The sequence below is a fragment of the Hylobates moloch genome, unplaced genomic scaffold, assembly GCF_009828535.3.
Source record: "Hylobates moloch isolate HMO894 unplaced genomic scaffold, HMol_V3 SCAFFOLD_6, whole genome shotgun sequence".
Taxonomy (NCBI): domain Eukaryota; kingdom Metazoa; phylum Chordata; class Mammalia; order Primates; family Hylobatidae; genus Hylobates; species Hylobates moloch.
In genome coordinates this window covers 75,345,204-75,364,537 of record NW_026652281.1, presented here as the reverse complement: position 1 = coordinate 75,364,537, position 19,334 = coordinate 75,345,204, and the positions used below count along the sequence as shown (strand labels likewise).

At 43.1% G+C, this 19,334-nt stretch overlaps 1 protein-coding gene across 2 annotated transcripts in view; it reads left to right on the top strand.

Annotated features, from left to right (window-relative positions):
• PALB2 (partner and localizer of BRCA2) overlaps window positions 1-18,583 on the top strand; it is a 35,272-nt gene extending 16,689 nt beyond the window's left edge. For both annotated transcript variants that reach the window (XM_032157126.2, XM_032157125.2), the window contains exons 8-13: window positions 1,173-1,258; window positions 2,132-2,293; window positions 3,793-3,909; window positions 10,899-10,986; window positions 16,429-16,577; window positions 18,081-18,583. In XM_032157126.2, coding sequence (XP_032013017.1) covers window positions 1,173-1,258; window positions 2,132-2,293; window positions 3,793-3,909; window positions 10,899-10,986; window positions 16,429-16,577; window positions 18,081-18,291 — 813 coding nt within the window. In that variant the 3' untranslated portion in view covers window positions 18,292-18,583. The remainder of the gene's footprint in view (window positions 1-1,172; window positions 1,259-2,131; window positions 2,294-3,792; window positions 3,910-10,898; window positions 10,987-16,428; window positions 16,578-18,080) is intronic.
• Window positions 18,584-19,334: the final 751 nt, after the last annotated feature.

The window sequence follows — 19,334 nt, the reverse complement described above, 5'->3', positions numbered from 1 at the left end:
TATTTATACTCCTTGCCCTTCACCAAGGCATTATTTTGCTTCTTTTTTACGTGTATTTCCTTCTGGTCTTTTTCCACCATCATATACGTCTTACATGCTTGCAATCTTAGTGTGCTTAAAATTTTTAGATCTGGCCGGGCACGGTGGCTCACGCCTGTAATCCCAGCACTTTGGGAGGCCGAGGCGGGCGGATCACGAAGTCAGGAGATCCAGACCACGGTGAAACCCTGTCTCTACTAAAAATACAAAAAATTAGCTGGGCGCAGTGGTGGGCGCCTGTAGTCCCAGCTACTCGGGAGGCTGAGGCAGGAGAATGGCGTGAACCCGGGAAGTGGACCTGGCAGTGAGCCGAGATTGCGCCACTGCACTCCAGCCTGGGCGACAGAGCGAGACTCCGTCTCAAAAAAAAAAAAAATTTTTAGATCTGTCTTTTCTCACCATATGTATAAACATTTTTCTGGCCAGGCGAGGTGGCTCATGCCTGTAATCCCAGCACTTTGAGAGGCTGAGGTGGGTGGATCACCTGAGGTCAGGAGTTCAAGACCAGCCTGACCAACATGGTGAAACCCCCGTCTCTACTAAAAATAAAAAAATTAGCCAGGTGTGGTGGTGCATACCTGTAATCCCAGCTACTCAGGAGGCTGAGGCAGGAGAATTGCTTGAACCCAGGAGGTGGAGGTTGCAATGAGCTGAGATCGTGCCATTGCACTCAAGGCTGGGCAACAAGAGTGAAACTCCATCTCAAAAAAAAGAAAAATTTCCTTGTTTTGTAGTCTTCATACTTGCATATACCTCATTCTTGCTGTCCAGATATATATAACATCTAACACTGTGCCTTGCACAGAGGTGCCCAATAAATATTTGTTCAGTGAACATAGATATACTTTTACATGGCTGCATAAATACTCTCTTCATTCACATGCCAGAATATGCCCAATTATTTCCCTATTGTTAGAATTATACATTGCATTAGGTAAATGCTCAGTAAGCACTATTATGCATATAGTTTACTTAGATTTACAGCTAATAAAAAGAGTGTTTTCTGAGCCTTTAAATGATGAAAATTATCCTGTACAGTGAGAATACAAAAGAATGTGATAAATTTTGGAAAATCTGGATTAAACAAAAATGAAACAACCAAGTATAATTTTTGGCTGCTTTGTTTTATTTAGGTTCCAGTATTACAGATAGTTCCAGTCCCTGATGTGTATAATCTCGTGTGTGTAGCTTTGGGAAATTTGGAAATCAGAGAGATCAGGTATGTAATTCCCAAGGAGTGATTTGTTTTTCCTTCATCTTTGTCTCTGTCAGCTGGTTTTGAGTGCAGGTAATAACCTAGGCTTGAGTCTTGAAAGAATCTGAAAGATCTAAAGAGAGAGAGATTTGTTTAAAAAAAAAAAAAATCAATAGATTGACATCCCTGACTGAAGTTTCTATTTAAAATGTGAACCTAGGCTGGGCGCAGTGGCTCACGCCTGTATTCCCAGCACTTTGGGAGGCCGAGGTATGTGGATCAGCTGAGGTCAGGAGTTTGAGTCCAGCCTGGCCAACGTGGTGAAACTGTGTCTCTACTAAAAATACAAAAATTAGCCTGGTGTGGTGGCGGGTGATTACAGCCTCCCGAGTAGCTGTAATCCCAGCTACTCGGGAGGCTGAGGCAAGAGAATTGCCTGAACCCGGGAAACAGAGATTGCAGTGAGCTAAGATCGTGCCACTGCACTCCGCCTGGATGACAGAGTGAGACTTCATCTCAAAAAAAAAAAAGGCCGGGCACAGTGGCTCACGCCTATAATCCCAGCACTTTGGGAGGCCGAGGCAGGTGGATCATGAGGTCAGGAGTTCGAGACCAGCCTGACCAACATGGTGAAACCCCGTCTCTACTAAAAATACAGAAAAATTAGCCAGGCATGGTGGCATGCGCCTATAATCCCAGCTACTCAGGAGGCTGAGGCAGGGTAATTGCTTGAACCTGGGAGGGAGAGTTGCAGTGAGCCGAGATTGCGCCACTGCACTCCAGCCTGGGCGACAGAGCAAGACTGCGTCTCAAAAAAAAAAAAAAAAGTGAACCTAGTCCTTTAATATTAAAGGATTACTCCTGACATCACCCTGTTTTTCCTTATATTTGGCTTAGGGCATTGCTTTGTTCCTCTGATGATGAAAGTGAAAAGCAAGTACTACTGAAGTCTGGAAATATAAAAGCTGTGCTTGGCCTGACAAAGAGGAGGCTAGTGAGTAGCAGTGGGACCCTTTCTGATCAACAAGTAGAAGTCATGACGTTTGCAGAAGATGGAGGGTAAGAAAAGCATTGATTGATTTTTAACTATTAGATGAAGAATGATTTTATCACAGGTTTCAGAGAAAGTTGGGTCACTAGGATCTTGTTTTTCTGTGCTGTGCGTGTAATATAAGCATGTATGGCATCAACACTAGGTTATGACATAGAAGCAGGTTAGTGAAGTGGAAGCCAGACATGTCAGGGATGAAGTCAAAGAAGGGGAGAGGCTCAGCAAATGTAGTTTGTTCTTCAGTCTTCTTTGAAATCTCTGTGTGTCCCTTAAATGTTAGAAATACCTCTGCTGGGCACAGTGGCTCATGCCCATAATCCCAGCCCTTTGGGAGGCCAAGGCAGAAGTTTGAGGCCAGGAGTTTAAGACCAGTTGGGGCCACATAGCGGGGCCCTATCTTTACAAAAAAATTTAAAAATTAGCTGGGTATGGCAGAGCATGCCTGTGGTCCCAGCTACTAGGGAGTCTGAGGTGGGAGGATCACTTGAGCTCAGGAGTTCAAGGGTGCAATGAGCTGTGATCACGCCACCACAGTCCACCTTGGGCAGCAGAGCGAGACCTAATCTTAAACACACACACACACACAAATATTTTTTAAAATATAGAAATACCGTAAGGTCCTAGACCCTTTCCTCGTTCCACACACTTGGTGTCCATTGCTTCACTGACCATCTTGGTGCTGACTACTTGCAAACATACATTTCTACCTCTGAGCTCTTTCTTGAACTCTAGACCTGCAGACCTATTTATTAGACATATTGGGAACACCTCACATTCAAAATGTTGCAAACTGAACTTACAGCATCTTCTCTATCATATACTCATAAGACTTTATTTATTTTTATTTTTATTTTTCTATTACACTTCATTGTTATTATTCATCTGTCTTTTCTAAAAATGGAGGGCAGGGAACTTTGGCCTATTTATTCATGATCTGTTGCAGTTATCGAGGCAAGAGATGATAATTGTTTGCTTAAATTAGGAGTATGTTAGTGGAGATGGGAAGAAGCAGACAGATTTCTGAGGGATGAGAAGATAAAATTACTGGGACTTGGTGATTGACGAGATTGAGAGGAAAGAGAAAACATCAACATGGTAGGGTTGGTCACTTGAGTGGTGACCAAGCTCGAAACGTGGATATTATCCTTGTCTCCTCCCAGTCTAGGTGGTCACTTGAGTGGTGACCAACCCTGAAACTTGGACATTAGATGGTGATGCAATTCATTGAGATAGGAATGCAGAAAGAAACAAAAGGTTTATAGAGAAAGTTAACAAGTTTAATTTTGAATGTAATGAATTTGAGGTGCTTGCAGCATATCTAAGTAGATATTATGAAAGTAATATATGTTCATTGTAGAAAGTTTAGTATACACGTTTTCTGGGTTAGATTTTTTTTTTCCTGGTATTAGGTTAGTTTATATTATGCATAGTTCAACAGTGTGGAGAAGGGCTACCTAGAAACTGCTTTAGTGCAAAGTACTGACTTTTCATACTGTTTTAATTGCAGAGGCAAAGAAAACCAGTTTTTGATGCCTCCTGAGGAGACTATACTAACTTTTGCTGAGGTCCAAGGGATGCAAGAAGCTCTGCTTGGTACTACTATTATGAACAACATTGTTATTTGGTAAGCTTTCCCTCTAGGTCCTCAGTTCCCTCATCTGTAGTATGAGGATATACATCTAATTTTACAGGGTTGTTGTGAAGATTAAATAAGAGAGCATGTGTAAACATGATTGTGGTTTTGTGTTGCTGTTGTTGTTTTTGTTGTGTTTTGAGACAGAGTCTCCTCCTATCACCCAGGCGGGAGGAGTACAGTGGTGTGATCTCGGCTTCCTGCAACCTCTGCCTCCTGGGTTCAAATGATTCTCCTGTCTCAGCCTCCCGAGTAGCTGGGATTACAGGCATGTGCCACCACACCCAGCTAATTTTTTTATTTTTTAGTAGAGATAGGGTTTCATCATGGCCGGGTTGGTCTTGAACTCCTGGCCTCAAGTGATCTGCCTGCCTCAGTCTCCCAAAATGCAGGGATTACAGGAGTGAGCCACCATGCCTGGCTAATTTTTGTATTTTTTACTAGAGATGGGGTCTCACCATGTTGGCTAGGTTGGTCTCGAACTCCTGGCCTCAAGTGAACTGCCCACCTTGGCCTCCCAAATTGCTGGGATTACAGGCGTGAGCCACTGTGCCCGGCCTGATTGTGGTTTTTTTGTCAGATACTATATACTTGTCTTACCAACAACATCATATTAATTGAGACATACCGAAAAAGATCAGTCTGAGTAGACTATTTAAAAATAAATGGAATTCTATTTTCAAAGATGTACACTTCTTTCTGCTTTTGGTTAGTGGTTGAGTAGCTTCTGTCAGACCAACACTCTACCTTCGAATAACTATACACTCTGGACAAAATACAAAAAACAGCTTTCTAAAGGCACCAGCGAGAAAGAAAAAGAAGAAACATACTGGAGGGGTTTCTCCCTTTAGGTGAAGGAAACGGCACTAGGCAACGTTCCTATTATGGCTTTAAGATAGGGGGCAAGGCCCACTCTGCTCACTGGGTGACTGGAAGCCTAATAGAAGATCTTCTGTACCACTGGCTTAGAGAACCAAAGGACAGAGTTCAGGGTGATCACAGCTGCTAGAAAGGGAGGGGAAAAGTCCTAAAAAGGAGAGAGAGAAAAAAAAAAAAAGAACCCTAAATTCTAGCTATAATGTTTACCTAAATATCTGATTGACCCTTAAACTGCATATTCATAGGTCAGACTCCAAGCAGCTCAGGTAAGACTGAAAGAACTGAACTTCAGTTTTGGCATTTGGAGTTCGAGTTCAGCCAAGTTAACTGTTTACCAGGACAGACAAACTTACAACCAAAAAAATCAGGGCCGGGCACGGCGGCTCATGCCTATAATCCCAGCACTTTGGGAGGCCAAGGCAGGCAGATCACTTGAGGCCAAGTGTTCGAGACCAGCCTGGCTAACAAGGCAAAACCCCAGGTCTACTAAAAATACAAAAATTAGCCAGGCGTCGTGGTGCATGCCTGTAATCCCAGCTACTCAGGAGGCTGAGGCAGGAGAATCACTTGAACCCAGGAGGCGGAGGTTGCAGTGAGTCAAGATCGCACCACTGCACTCCAGCCTGGGCGACAGAGCAAGATTCAGTCTCAAAAAAAAAAAAAATTTTTTTTTAAAGTCAATAGAATTATATTTAAAAAGTACTTACCATATTGTCTGGCACATAGGAGGTATTCAGTAAATGTTAAAATTCCTTTTTTAAAAATATTTTTAAAAAGAAAAAACATCAGTGTTTGTCAGAGGAACCTAACAGAATACAAAGTTTTTGCAACATATTAATATCACTGTAACTAGGATACAGTCCAAAGTTACTCAGTATACAAAAAAAAAGTGTGGCGTCTCTACTAAAGATACCCCATCTCTACTAAAGATACCTTGTCTCTACTAAAGATACAAACATTAGCCAGGCCTGGTGGTGCCAGGCTAAGGCAGGAGAATCGCTGGAACCTAGGAGGCAGAGGTTGCAGTGAGCCAAGATCACGCCACTGCACTCTAGCCTGAGTGACAGTGAGACTCTGTCTCAAAAAAAGGAAAGAAAGAAGTGTGATCACAGGAACCAAATTAACAGATTTGTGATAGGGAAACCATCACAGGAGTCCCCAGCCATCTCTTTTCTGACTACAGGGAGAACCATACCCAGCCAGAGGCACTTACTTGCAAGTTTAATTTGTATTAGGAGAATCGCTTGATTTTTTTTCTTTTCTCAGAAGCCTTGTCTATTAACTGTTTCCTTAGGGCCAGAATGGGTCTTGGTAAGAGGAAGTTATGATATTAATGGGACCACTACCCTAGCTCTTCTGTACCATCCAACCCTAACCTTTTTTTGTTTTCTTTTTTTTAAACACTATGGTGACTTACAACCCTAACCTTCTAGGAATAAACTAGAAAAGTATGGCCCTTGAGAGAAAGGTTTTGCCCTTCCCACCAGAAAGCCTCTGAAATTTGACTATGTTCTGATCTGCCAGAAGACCCTGTTTTCAGATGTCCTGATGTCTAGGGTAGCACTTGGCCACTTGGAGCACTTTCACCAGGGTTTCTGCTGAGAGGTGTTATTTGAGGACAGTGCTCTTCCAGAAGTTGTCTTTTCTATTCTTTGTGCTATTTCCATAGTCCACATCTTCATTATCTGTCTCCTGAACTGTTAAAATAATCTAGCAGTTTGTCTTCTTGCCATTAATCAATATTCAAACTTGATTTTTTTTTTTTAATTTTTTTAGAGACTATGTCTTACTCTGTCACCCAAACTAGAGTGCAGTGGCGTGACCATAGCTCACTGCAACCTCGAATGCCTGGGCTCAAACGCAGGTCATTTTTTATTCGACTACTTTGTAAATACTCTTTCTTCCAACCCTACCCTCATCCCTCAAAAGAAAACCTTTACAGGGGCCCATGTTTGCTTTCCTTCAGTTTTTATTTCCCCAGTGCTCTAGTACAAAAACGTCCTCTCCAGCTCTGCCGTCCTCCTTTCCTCCCTTTTTCCTTCCCATCTCTCAGTTCTACCCTTTTTCTATAAGTATATAAGAGGCATTTCGTATGTAAGAGGTCACGGAATTTGAGGTTGGGGAGGGATTTCTTTCTGAAACAGAGTCTCACTCAGTACTCAGGCTGGAGTGCATAGGCATGACTCACTGCATTCTGAGGTAGCTCACTGCATCCTCAAACTTCTGGGCTCAAGGAATCCTCTCACCTCAGCCTTCTGAGTAGCTGGGACTACAGGCACACACCATCATGCCCTGTTAATTTTTAAATTTTTTGTAGAGATGAGAACTTGGTATGTTACTCAGGCTGGTCTTGAACTCCTGGGCGCAAGCAATCCTTCCACTTCAGCCTCCCAAAGTGCTGAGACCACAGATGTACACCACTATGCCTGGCTAATTTTTCTTTTTCTTTGTAGAGGCAGGGTCTTGCTATTTTTTCCAGGCTGGTCTTGAACTTTTGGACTTAAGCAACCCTCCCACCTCGGCCTTCTAGAGTGCTGGGAAGTTGGGGAGGGATTTCTATACTTGGCTTCTAAGTTCCCCTTAGGGGATATTTTCAGCCCCACAGTTACCTTGAGTTCTGTTATACTATTCCAGCCTTCATTGATGTTTCCTTCTCCGAATTCATACTGCCTTGGTTGTTTTTTTGTTTTTGTTTTTTTGAGAGAGGGTCTCAGTCTCTTACCCATGCTGGAGTACAGTGGCATGATTATGGCTCACTGACGTCTCAACCTCTCAGGCTCAAGCAGTCCTCCCACCTCAGCCTCCTGAGTAGCAGGACTACAGACGCATGCCACCAGGCCTGACTAATAAAAAAAAAAAAAAATTTTTTTTTTTTTTTTTTAAATTTTTTTTTGTAGAGACAGAGTCTCCCCATGTTGCCTAGGCTGGTCATGAACTCCTCAATGCAAGTGATCTTTCCGCCTCCACCTCCCAAAGTGCTGGGATTGTAGACATAAGCCGCCACGCCTGGCCTGCCTTGATTTTTAATTTAGTATTTGCTGCTTTGTGTTGTTTATCCTCTCTCGTTTTTGAAGACAGGTACCATGTCTCTTATCTATTCTTGGTGCCTGCTTTAGCTCCATGTTTAGGGTAGTTACTCAAAGGTATAGTAATCATATTGTCTGTCAAAAGCTATTACTTACCTTTTGGGCTCTGTATAATTTTATACTTACATGTAGTATTTGTTCTTATTTAACTCCTGATTTGTTAGATGTCTCAAGTGATTCATGTTATACTCAAGCGTCAAGTGGCTTTTTTGGGAAACTGCTGAAGGTCTAGATATTTCTTAAGCTTGGCCGGGTGCGGCAGCTCACGCCTGTAATCCCAGCACTTTGGGAGGCAGTGGTGGGTGGATCACGAGGTCAGGAGATGGAGACCATCCTGGCTAACACGGTGAAACCCCGTCTCTACTAAAAATACAAAAAATTCGCCAAGCGTGGTGGCGGGTGCCTGTAGTCCCAGCTACTTGGGAGGCTGAGGCAGGAGAATGGCATGAACCCAGGAGGGGGAGCTTGCGGTGAGCTGAGATCGCGCCACTGCACTCCAGCCTGGGCGACAGTGAGACTCCATCTCAAAAAAAAAAAAAAAAAAAAAAAATTTCTTAAGCTTAATGTTTACAATGAAGTCATACCAAAGAAACACGTTAAAACATTCTTAAACACTGAGGGCCCAGTGTGTAAGGAAGTCTTGCTGTCCATATTCACTGAGACATTTCATTTAATATCTTTCAAACATTCAGTAGGTATCTGGGTCTCTACTTATGTCTCATTCTTTGTGAGAGATGCAGAGATGAATCAGGTATGAATCCTGGTCCCAGGGCCCCTATAATCTAGTAGGTAAATAAGATGCCTTTACAATCAAAGCCTACAATTTCAATACAATCCTTTCTACAATTCACATAAGGTCAAAGTGATAGAGATTTGGACAAAGTGATTTGGGATTTGAGGAAAGAACAATTACTAAATACAGACCATGTATGAAACTCTGTAGGACACCCATCTGGTGTCCCTGATAGGAGGAAATCCTTGCATATGCACATAAAAATTTAATTTTCCTTCTTCAGTTTTTTATACACAGTACCTGGCCCATAGAATTCTGTATTTGTTGAGTGAATACATGATACAGTATTGCCAGTAGTATATTACATACCAAATGAGGTATATGGACAGAATTAAAGGAGAGGAGATGACTGTGGACTGCTGTAGTCTCAAGTGAGTTCATGCAGCTTGGAGGGGGTGGGATATAACAAGGCCCTAAGAAATGGATGGGAATTCGTCAGTAACAGGGATAGGAACTCTTCTGTAATGGGCAGCAGGGAGTTGGGGGAGCAGGGGTCATTGGAAGGCATAGCTTGAGCAAAATCTAGAGTCAAGGAAATACATATGTTCTTCAGGCAGAAAGATTTCAGGAAATGGAGCAATGAGTGATAATGTAATATTGCACTGCTGGATTCATGAGAGTTATAAATACCATTAAAATGAACTTGGGGGCCAGGCGCGGTGGCTCACGCCTGTAATTCCAGCACTTTGGGAGGCCAAGGCGGATGGATCACCTGAGGTCAGGAGTTCGAGACCAGCCTGGCCGACATGGTGTACCCTGTCTCTACTAAAAATACAAAAATTAGCTGGGCGTGGTGGCGCCTGCCTGTAATCCCTGCTACTCAGGAGGCTGAGGCAGGAGAATTGCTTGAACCCGGGAGGCAGAGGTTGCAGTGAGCCGAGGTTGTGCCATTGCACTCCAGCCTAGGCAACAAGAACAAAACTCCATCTCAGAAAAAAGGAACTTGGACTTTATGTTGTGGCTAATGGGAGCCAACTGAAAGTTTTTCATCAACAGGGTAACATGAACCGGGTGCAGTCTCTCACACCTGTAATCCCAGCACTTTGGGAGGCTGAGGTGGGAGGATTGCTTGAGCCCAGGAATTCGAGACCAGCCTGGGCAATAGAGTGAAACCCTGTTTCTACAAAAAATTAAAAAATTATTCAGGCATGGTGGCACGCAGCTGTCGTCCCAACTACTTGGGGCAGTGAGGTGGGAGGATCGCTTGAGCCCCAGAGGTTGAGGCTACGGTGAGTCATGATCATGCCACCACACTCCAGCCTGGGCAATAGAGCAAGACCCTAAGCTCTAAAAACAAAAAAATAGAGTATCATGACAAAGCAGTTATCAATGTCACAAATCCTCAAAAAGCTGGGGAGCAGGTCAGGTGCAGTGGCTCATGCCTGTAATCCCAGCACTTCGGGGGGCCAAGGCAGGTGGATCACCTATGGTCAGGAGTTCAAGACCAGCCTGGCCAACCTGGTGAAACCGTGCCTCTACTAAAAATACAGAAATTAGCCAGGCATGATGGTGGGTGCCTGTAATCCCAGCTACTTGGAAGGCTGAGGTGGAAGAATTGCTGGAACCTGGGAGGTGGAGATTGCAGTGAGCCAAGATGGTGCCACTGCACTTAGCCTGGGTGACAGAGCGAGACTCCATCTCAAAAAAAAAAAAAAAAAAAAAAAAAAAGCTGGGGAGTGATTCCAACAAACTTTATCTTTTTTATTCTTTATATTCACCCCTCTCTTCCTACCCCACCTCAATCCTTCCTTCTATCCATTATTTTGGTCTAGCTGTAGTATAAATACATGTAATAGAGATATAATTGTAAGTTTCTTTTAGGTGTAGTCTCTTGCCCTACCAAATTTGGTTTCCTGGCCATTGTCTTCCATGACAAATTTAGACATAACAAGAAGTTTCACAAAATCATGATACTGCTATACCATGGGCCTGATTTCAATACCAGGTTGAATGACATGATGGAACCTTCCTCATGGAATTTGGAGAGATTTATCCCTAGGGGCATAGTAGATTTAATCTAAGGCTGAACTATCAAATTAAACTATTGGCAAAATTAACCCACAGTTCTACTTTTACCTAAATCTATGACTAAAGAAAAGTAAGGAGCTCTTAGTTTTTTCCCTGGTCACCTCCTAAGACATGCTATGATGAACAAGAAAATATTTTCTGAAAACTGGTTTGTTGGAAGAATGTGATCAGCTTATTTATTTTTGTTATCTAAGGAATTTAAAAACTGGTCAACTCCTGAAAAAGATGCACATTGATGATTCTTACCAAGCTTCAGTCTGTCACAAAGCCTATTCTGAAATGGTAAGTAATGACTGGCTGGGACCACTTTGTGTGTTACTGTTGGTCTCATTAAGTGAGAGCAGTAAGTCATAAGCAGTAATGAACAAACCTTCCCTGTGGCGTCTTTTTTCAAAATTGGATAGCAATGTTTGTCCTTTCTTGAAATTTAGGATGAAAATAAGTGTTGGTACAGTGATTGCTTGGTAAATTTTCTAGCTGTAGGACCTGAGGGCAAATATTTATTTCTAGCTGTGGATTTGAACTGAGAACTATTATGCCTGTTATCAGACTTGACTCCCAACCACATTGCCGTGTTTAAGTAGCCTCAGGAAGGATGATTAAATGATCCCAAAAATACTTTTTTTTTTTTTTTGATACGGAATTTTGCCCTTGTTGCCCAGGCTGGAGTGCAATGGTGTGATCTCAGCTCACTGCAACCTCTGCCTTCCAGGTTCAATTAATTGTCCTGCCTCAGCCTTCCAAGTAGCTGGGATTACAGGTGCCCGCCACGAGGCCCGGCTAATTTTTGTATTTTTAGTAGAGATGGGGTTTCGCCATGTTGGCCAGGCTTTTCTCGAACTCCTGACCTCAGGTGATCCACCCGCCTCAGCCTCCGAAAGTGCTGGGATTACAGATGTGAGCCACAGTGCCCGGCTAACATGCTTTACTCTTAGGCTTTAGTCTTCTCACACAGAAACAAATACAGTTACTCAGCTCTTGCACTAATAATCTTGGCTAGTGGGTACAAACATACAGTTAGAAATAAGAAATAAGCTCCAATATTCAGTAGCAGAGTAGAATGACTGTAGTTAGCCAACAATGTGCTATATATTTCAAAGTAGCTAGAAGAAAGGACTTGAAATGTTCCCAATACATAGAAATGATAGATTCTCAAGGTGATGGGTACCCCAAATACCCCGCCTTGATCATTATATACTCTGTGCACATAACAAATACATGTGCCCCATAAATATATAAAATATTTTATATTATTAAAAAAAAAAAACGCTTTGGGAGGCCAAGGTGGGTGGAACACCTGAGGTAAGGAGTTTGAGTCCAGCCTGACCAATATGGTGAAAGCCCACCTTTACTAAAAATACAAAAATTAGCTGGGCATGGTGGTGCACGCCTGTAATCCCAGCTACTTGGGAGACTGAGGAAAGAGAATCGCTTGAACCCGGGAGGCAGAGGTTGCAATGAGCTGAGATTGCACCATTGCACTCCAGCCTGGGTGACAGAGCGAGACTCCGTCTCAAAAAAAAAAAAAAAGCCTTGACTCACAATCTAGTTACAGTGGGAAAGTAGTTGTCTAGGAGTAATGAATAACTACTTGAGTATTCACTGTTGAAGGCATGAGCAGAGACAATGGCAGCAGGCTCAGCATTTGTATAGAGACTGACTTGCCTGGTGATTACAGTGAGAGGATCAGCATCCAGAGGCTCTGAACACAAAGACTGCATCTTTCCCTAGCCTAGTAGGATCTGTGGAATTGAATTTAAAAGTTGTGTGATCTTATATAATCCAACACATAATCTTGAGCCTAACCTTTGTCCTCCTTTAAATAAGACAGTTGTGGCCAGGTGTGATGGCATATGCCTGTAATACCAGCTTCTCAGGAGGCTCAAGGGAGAGGATCACTGGAGCCCAGGTGTTCCAGGCTGCAGTGAGCCATGATGGCACCACTGTACTCCAGCCTGGGTGATAGAGTGAGACCCTGTCCCAAAAATAACTAATAGTCCAGGTGCAGTGGCTCACGCCTGTAATCTCAACACTTTGGGAGGCCAAGGCGGGTGGATCACCTGAGGTGGGGAATTCAAGACCAGCCTGGCCAACATAGTGAAACCCTGTCTCTACTAAAAATACAAAATTTACATGGGTGTGGTGTGTGTGCCTGTAGTCCCAGCTACTAGGGAAACTAAGGCAGGAGAATTGCGTGAACCCAGGAGGCAGAGGTTGCAGTGAGCCAAGAGTGCGCCACTGCACTCCAGCCTGGGCGACAAGAGCAAAACTCCATCTCAAAAAATAATAATAATAGTAATAACTAGGCTGGGCATGGTGGCTCACGCCTGTAATCCCAGCACTTTGGGAGGCTGAGGCAGGTGGATCACCTGAGGTCAGGAGTTCAAGACCCAGCCTGACCAACATGATGAAACCCTGTCTCTACTAAAAAATACAAAAATTAGCCGGGCATGGTGGCAGGTGCTTATAATCTCAGCTACTGAGGAGGCCGAGGCAGAAGAATCGCTTCAACCTGGAGGCGGAGGTTGCAGTGAGCCAAGATCGTGCCATTGCACTCTAGCCTGAGCGACAGAGGAAGACTCTGTCTCAAAAAAAAACAACAACAACAACAACCAATAGATAGATAGATAGATAGATTAGATAGATAGATAGACAGACAGACTGACAGTTGAATTCATCTCTAGAATTTACTTTTTTTTTTGAGACAAGAGTCTTGCTCTGTCACCCAGGCTGGAGTGCAGTGATGTGATCTCAGCTCACTGCAACCTCTGCCTCCCAGGTTCAAGCAATTCTGTGCCTCAACCTCCCAAGTAGCTGGGATTACAGGTGCCTGCTGCCATGCCCGGCTAATTTTTTTGTATTTTTAGTAGAGACGGGGTTTCACCGAGTTGGCCAGGCTGGTCTTGAGCTCCTGACTTCGTGATCCACCCGCCTCACCCTCCCAAAATGCTGGGATTATAGGTGTAAGCCACCACGCCCGGCCTAGAATTTACTTATTAAGCCTTTAAATAATGTTATACCTTTTATATTACAACACTAATACCCACTTGATATTAAAACATTTCACACAGACGTGTAAGATAGTAAGTAAAAGTCCCCCATAAAGCCAATCTTCAGAAATAATATTTTATGCCGGGCGTGGTGGCTCACACCTGTAATCCCAGCACTTTGGGAGGCTGAGGCGGGCAGATCATGAGGTCAGGAGATTGAGACCATCCTGGCCAACATGGTGAAACTCCGTCTCTACTAAAAATACAAAAATTAGCTGGGCATGGTGGTGCACACCTGTAGTCTCAGTTACTTGGGAGGCTGAGGCAGGATAATTGCTTGAACCCAGGAGGCGGAGGTTGCAGTGAGATGACATCCTGCCACTGCACTCCAGCCTGGAGAAAAAGCAAGTCTCTGTCTCAAAAAAAAAAAAAAAAAAAAGAAATAACATTGTATTATTTATTTAACTGTTTAGTGCAGGGATTGATAAACTTTTTCCATATACAACCAGATGGCAAATACTTTCAGCTGTGCTGGCCTTACAATCTCTGTTTTAAATACTCAACTCTGCCATTGTGGCCCCAAATCAGCCGTAGACTGTATGCAAATGGATGGATGTAGCTGTGTTCTAATAAAACTTTATGGAGACTGAAACTTGAACTTCATATATTAATTTTGGCGTGTCACAAAATATTATTTTTCTGATGTTTTTCAGCCATTTCAAAATCTGAAAAACATTCTTAGTTTATTGGCCATGGAAAAATAAGCATTGGGGCCAGGCATGGTGGCTCACAGCTGTAATTCCAGTGCTTTGGGAGGCCAGGGAGGGAGGATTGCTTGAGGCCAGGAATTTGAGGCTGCAGTGAGCTGATTATGCCACTGTACTCCAGCCTAGGTGACAGTGAGACCCTGTCCCCCCAAAAAAAGTGTTGGGCGGCTGGGCACGGTGGCTCACAACTGTAATCCCAGCACTTTGGGAGGCTGAGGCGGGCGGATCTTGAGGTCAGGAGATCGAGACCATATTGGCTAACACGGTGAAACCCCGTCTGTACTAAAAGTACAAAAAATTAGCCGGGCATGGTGGTGGGCGCCTGTAGTTCCAGCTACTCTGGAGGCTGAGGCAGGAGAATGGCGTGAACCCAGGAGGCAGAGCTTGCAGTGAGCAGAGATTGCACCACTGCACGCCAGCCTGGGCGACAGTGCAAGACTCCGTCTCAAAAAAAAAAAAAAATGCGTTGGGCTAGATTTACTTGGTGGGCCATAGTTTGTCAGCCTCTTCTTAACTGTATAGCATTTAACATTTTTAAATCCTCAGTTTTTTTCCCTGTTAGAGATAGGGTCTCACTCTGTCATTCAGGCTGTAGATCAGTGGCGCCATCATAGCTCACTGTAGCCTTGAGTTCTTGGACTCAAGCGATCCTCCCCACTCAGCCTGCCAAGTTGATGGGATTACATGGCATGAGCCACAGCACCCAGCTAACTTTTAATTTAATTTTTTTAGAAGATGAGGTCTTCAGCAGTGTTTCCCAGGCTTGTCTCAAGCTATCCTACTGCCTCAGCCTCCCGAGTTACCTCAGTTGTTTTCTAAATATAAAAATATTTTATTTTCATTAATAAATTCAATCATTCGACCTGACGCCGTGGCTCATACCTATAATCCCGGCCCTTTGGGAGGCCGAGGTGAGTGGATCACAAGTTCAGGAGATCGAGACCATCGTGGCCAACGTGGTGAAACCCTGTCTCTACTAAAAATACAAAAATTAGCCAGGCATGGTGGCGCATACCTGTAATCTCAGCTACTCGGGAGGCTGAGGCAGGAGAATCACTTGAACCCGGGAGGCGGAGGTTGCAGTGAGCTGAGATCATGCCATTACACTCCAGCCTGGGCAGCAAGAGCGAAACTACGTCTCAAAAAAAAAAAAAATCTGTATATATGTGTGTGTGTATATATATATATATATATATATACATACATACAGTAATATTATTATTAGAGCCTGTAATTTTAAAGCCAGGAGAAAACTTTAACACATTTTCCCACAGAAACAGCCGTAGGTGATGGTATCTTTTTTTGGTCACCCTTATTAATAGAGAGTAGTAGTGTCAGGGTTTTAAATAGGCTATTGTGGGCTGGTCTGAGAAACCAGCCACCATATACAAAATTGTTTTTATGGGAAAACATGTTCTGAATGTTCAAAAACCAATTTACAAATGAATATTTCTAATTTGAGCACTCCCTGCACATGTATGTCCTCATTCTTTCTTTGCCAATATTTCCCCAAATGAATGGCATGAAATGTAGTACTATCTAAGGGGAAAGAAGTGGATGAATCAGATTCATGCCTGGCAAGACTGGCTAAAACAAACACTGGGAACCGGAAGCAGGAGAAACTAAAGCTAGAAGTTGGCTGAGCGCGGTGGCTGACATCTGTAATCCCAACACTTTGGGAGGCTGAGGTGGGAGGAACCCTTGAGGCCAGGCGTTCAACAACAGCCTGGGTAACATAGCAAGGCCTTGTCTCTAAAAAAAAAAAAAGAAGAAGAAGAAGAAGCCAGAAGTCCAGCCCCGTAATAATCTCAACAGTTCCTAGACGGCAGGGAAAAAATCAAGCCAGTGGTTAAATCCTGGATACGTTAGAGCCTATAGATCATTGCTTTAATTGTTTGGTTTTTGTCTCTGCCAGATCTTTATTTTTCCTGACATACTCTTGACAGTCTATTTTTCTCCTAAATTAGGGGCTTCTCTTTATTGTCCTGAGTCATCCCTGTGCCAAAGAGAGTGAGTTGTTGCGAAGCCCTGTGTTCCAGCTGATTGTGATTAACCCTAAGACGACTCTCAGCGTGGGTGTGATGCTGTACTGTCTTCCTCCAGGGCAGGCTGGCAGGCAAGTGTGCATAACTGCTACTCCATGGGTGGGACATTCTGACAGGCACTGTGTAAACACAAAAACTAGATATTTTTGTGTCACTTAGAAGAATGGAAAACATAAAATACTATATGTCATGATAGGAATATTCAGAAGTAGGATGAAGATTAGTGGACTTGAGTCAAACCCCAGATTCCCTGCATCCTGATCTCTACTAGCATGGGGTTATATAGGTTTTTAATAGTGTTTATTCAAGCCCTGTTTTTTCCCCTAAGGTAAATATTTTGGCAGGGTATGGTGGATCATACCTGTAATCCCAGCACTTTGGGAGGTCAAGGTGGGAGGAGAGCTTGAGCCCAGGAGTTTGAGACCAATGGGACAACAGAGCAAGACCCAGTCTCTACCAAAAAAAGTAAATATATATATATGTGTTAGCCAAACATGCTGGCATGCACCTGTACTTCCAGCTACTTGGGAGGCTGAGGTGGGAGGATGGCTTGAACCTGGGAGGTGGAGGTTGCAGTGAGCTGAAATCATGCCACTTCACTCACCTGAGGTTGGGAGTTTGAGACTAGCCTGTTGCCAGGCTTGAGTATTCTGTATTTTTAGTAGAGACCGGCTTGAGTGAAGTGACCCACCAGCCTAGCCAACATGGAGTGAGGTGATCCACCTGCCTTGGCCTCCCAAAGTGCTGGGATCACAGGCGTGAGCCACCATGCCCGGCTAATAATAGCTAATTTTTATTGAGCACCTCCTGTGTGCCAGGCACTGTGCTAAGCCTTTTATAGGAACTGTTTCATTTAACCTTACCACAGTCCTGTCAAGTATGTGCTCTTAAAATCATACTTATTGTACTGATAAAGTTAAATAATTTGCCCAGGGTTGCACAGCTCTTACTTTGTAGAGTTAGAATTTAAACCCAGGTAGCTGACTGCAGAGCCCTTGTCTAAATAAAAAAGGCAACCAGGTAGGTTTCTGCGTCATAGATGGCATCTTTTATGGGGGAAATACCCACTGAATATGGAAACAGGATAATCTCAAATAGTGAAAAGTACAATGAAGATAAAAGATGGAACAGACTCCATATGTGTGTGCACACTGCCTCAGATAGAGGATTAGGGGTGACCTTTCTATGAACGTAACAGGCCTGAATGATGACAAGAACTCAGCCATGCTAAGAGGTGGGGCGAGAGCCTGCCAGGGAGAAAGAATGGCAAGAGCAGTGACACTGAGTTGGGACTGAGCTTGGCCAGAATGATAGAGAGTGGAAGGAAGGCCACTGTGCGCCAGCCTTCAATTGGTACAAGATGCATCAGAGAGATTGGCAGGAACTGGACATGTGATTCTGTCTAAAACTGCAACACAATAGCCAACAGACCTCTAAGACTGCAAATGTAGGCATTCATAGTTACAGGGATTTTTGTTCCTGTTGCTGGTTTTGGGAACGTGGTTTTGACCTTTTTTTTTTCAATTGTTTTTTGGATATGTAATCTGAATTATATCTTCTTTGTATGCGATCAGGTTCCTGGAAGGTGACGTGAAAGATCACTGTGCAGCAGCAATCTTGACTTCTGGAACAATTGCCATTTGGGACTTACTTCTCGGTCAGTGTACTGCGCTCCTCCCACCTATCTCTGACCAACATTGGTCTTTTGTGAAATGGTCAGGTACAGACTCTCATTTGCTAGCTGGACAAAAAGATGGAAATATATTTGTATACCACTATTCATAAGTTAGGATAAAGCGAAAACACAATTTTCTGGATATATTGGGCCTCTTAGTATTTTTTGGAGTTTTAAATATAAAGGAGAATGTCTGAATGACGTTTAAAATAATTACTTGTATATGTCCAGACAGACTTATTTTTTATTCTGATGATGGTGGCACCACTGATCTTGGATGTACATTTATGTTTACTTTGAGAAAAAGGGTTTTAGGTTGATTTTTGTAATTTCCCACATTTGTACATGTGCTTTTAAAGGTGTACATAAAGCTTCAAATGGCAATAAATATTTATTTTTATACATTCTGCTTGGCATATTATTGTTTCCCATTCTTTCAAGATCATTTGCAGAAGCAAGAACTAATTATTACACAACTAGGATATTTAATCAATAGTGTTTGCCTAGTAAGTGTAAATTTCAGTTCAGTTAACTTACTACACTAATACACAATATACTTCTGCTATTTGTAATACTTTATTTTTACATACATACTAAAATAATATGAAACCTACTAAAATATCCTAATTTAGGGATACTCTTACTCTTTTTCATTCTCATGCATCTTTCATGCCAGTGCTGCATTATCACTAGAGTCACCTTTTTTTGAGATGGAGCCTCACTCTGTCACCCAGGCTGGAGTGCAGTGGCATGATCTCGGCTCACTGCAACCTCTGCCTCACAGGTTAAGTGATTGCCCTGCCTCAGCCTCTCAAGTAGCTGGGATTACAGGCACCCACCACCACACCTGGCTAATTTTTGTATTTTAATAGAGACAGGGGTCTCACCATGTTGGTCAGGCAGGCCTTGAACTCCTGACCTCAAGTGATCCACCTGCCTTGGCCTCCCAAAGTGCCGGGATTACAGGCATGAACCACTGTCTCTCTTTTTTCTTGGTTTTTTTTTTTTTTTTTTTTTTTTTTTTTTTTTTTTTTTTTTTTTTTTTTTTTTTTTTTTTTTTTTAAGAACGGAGTCTCCCTCTATCACCCAGGCTGGAGTGCAGTGGGGTGATCTCGGCTCACTGCAACCTCCACCTCCCAGGTTCAAGCGATTC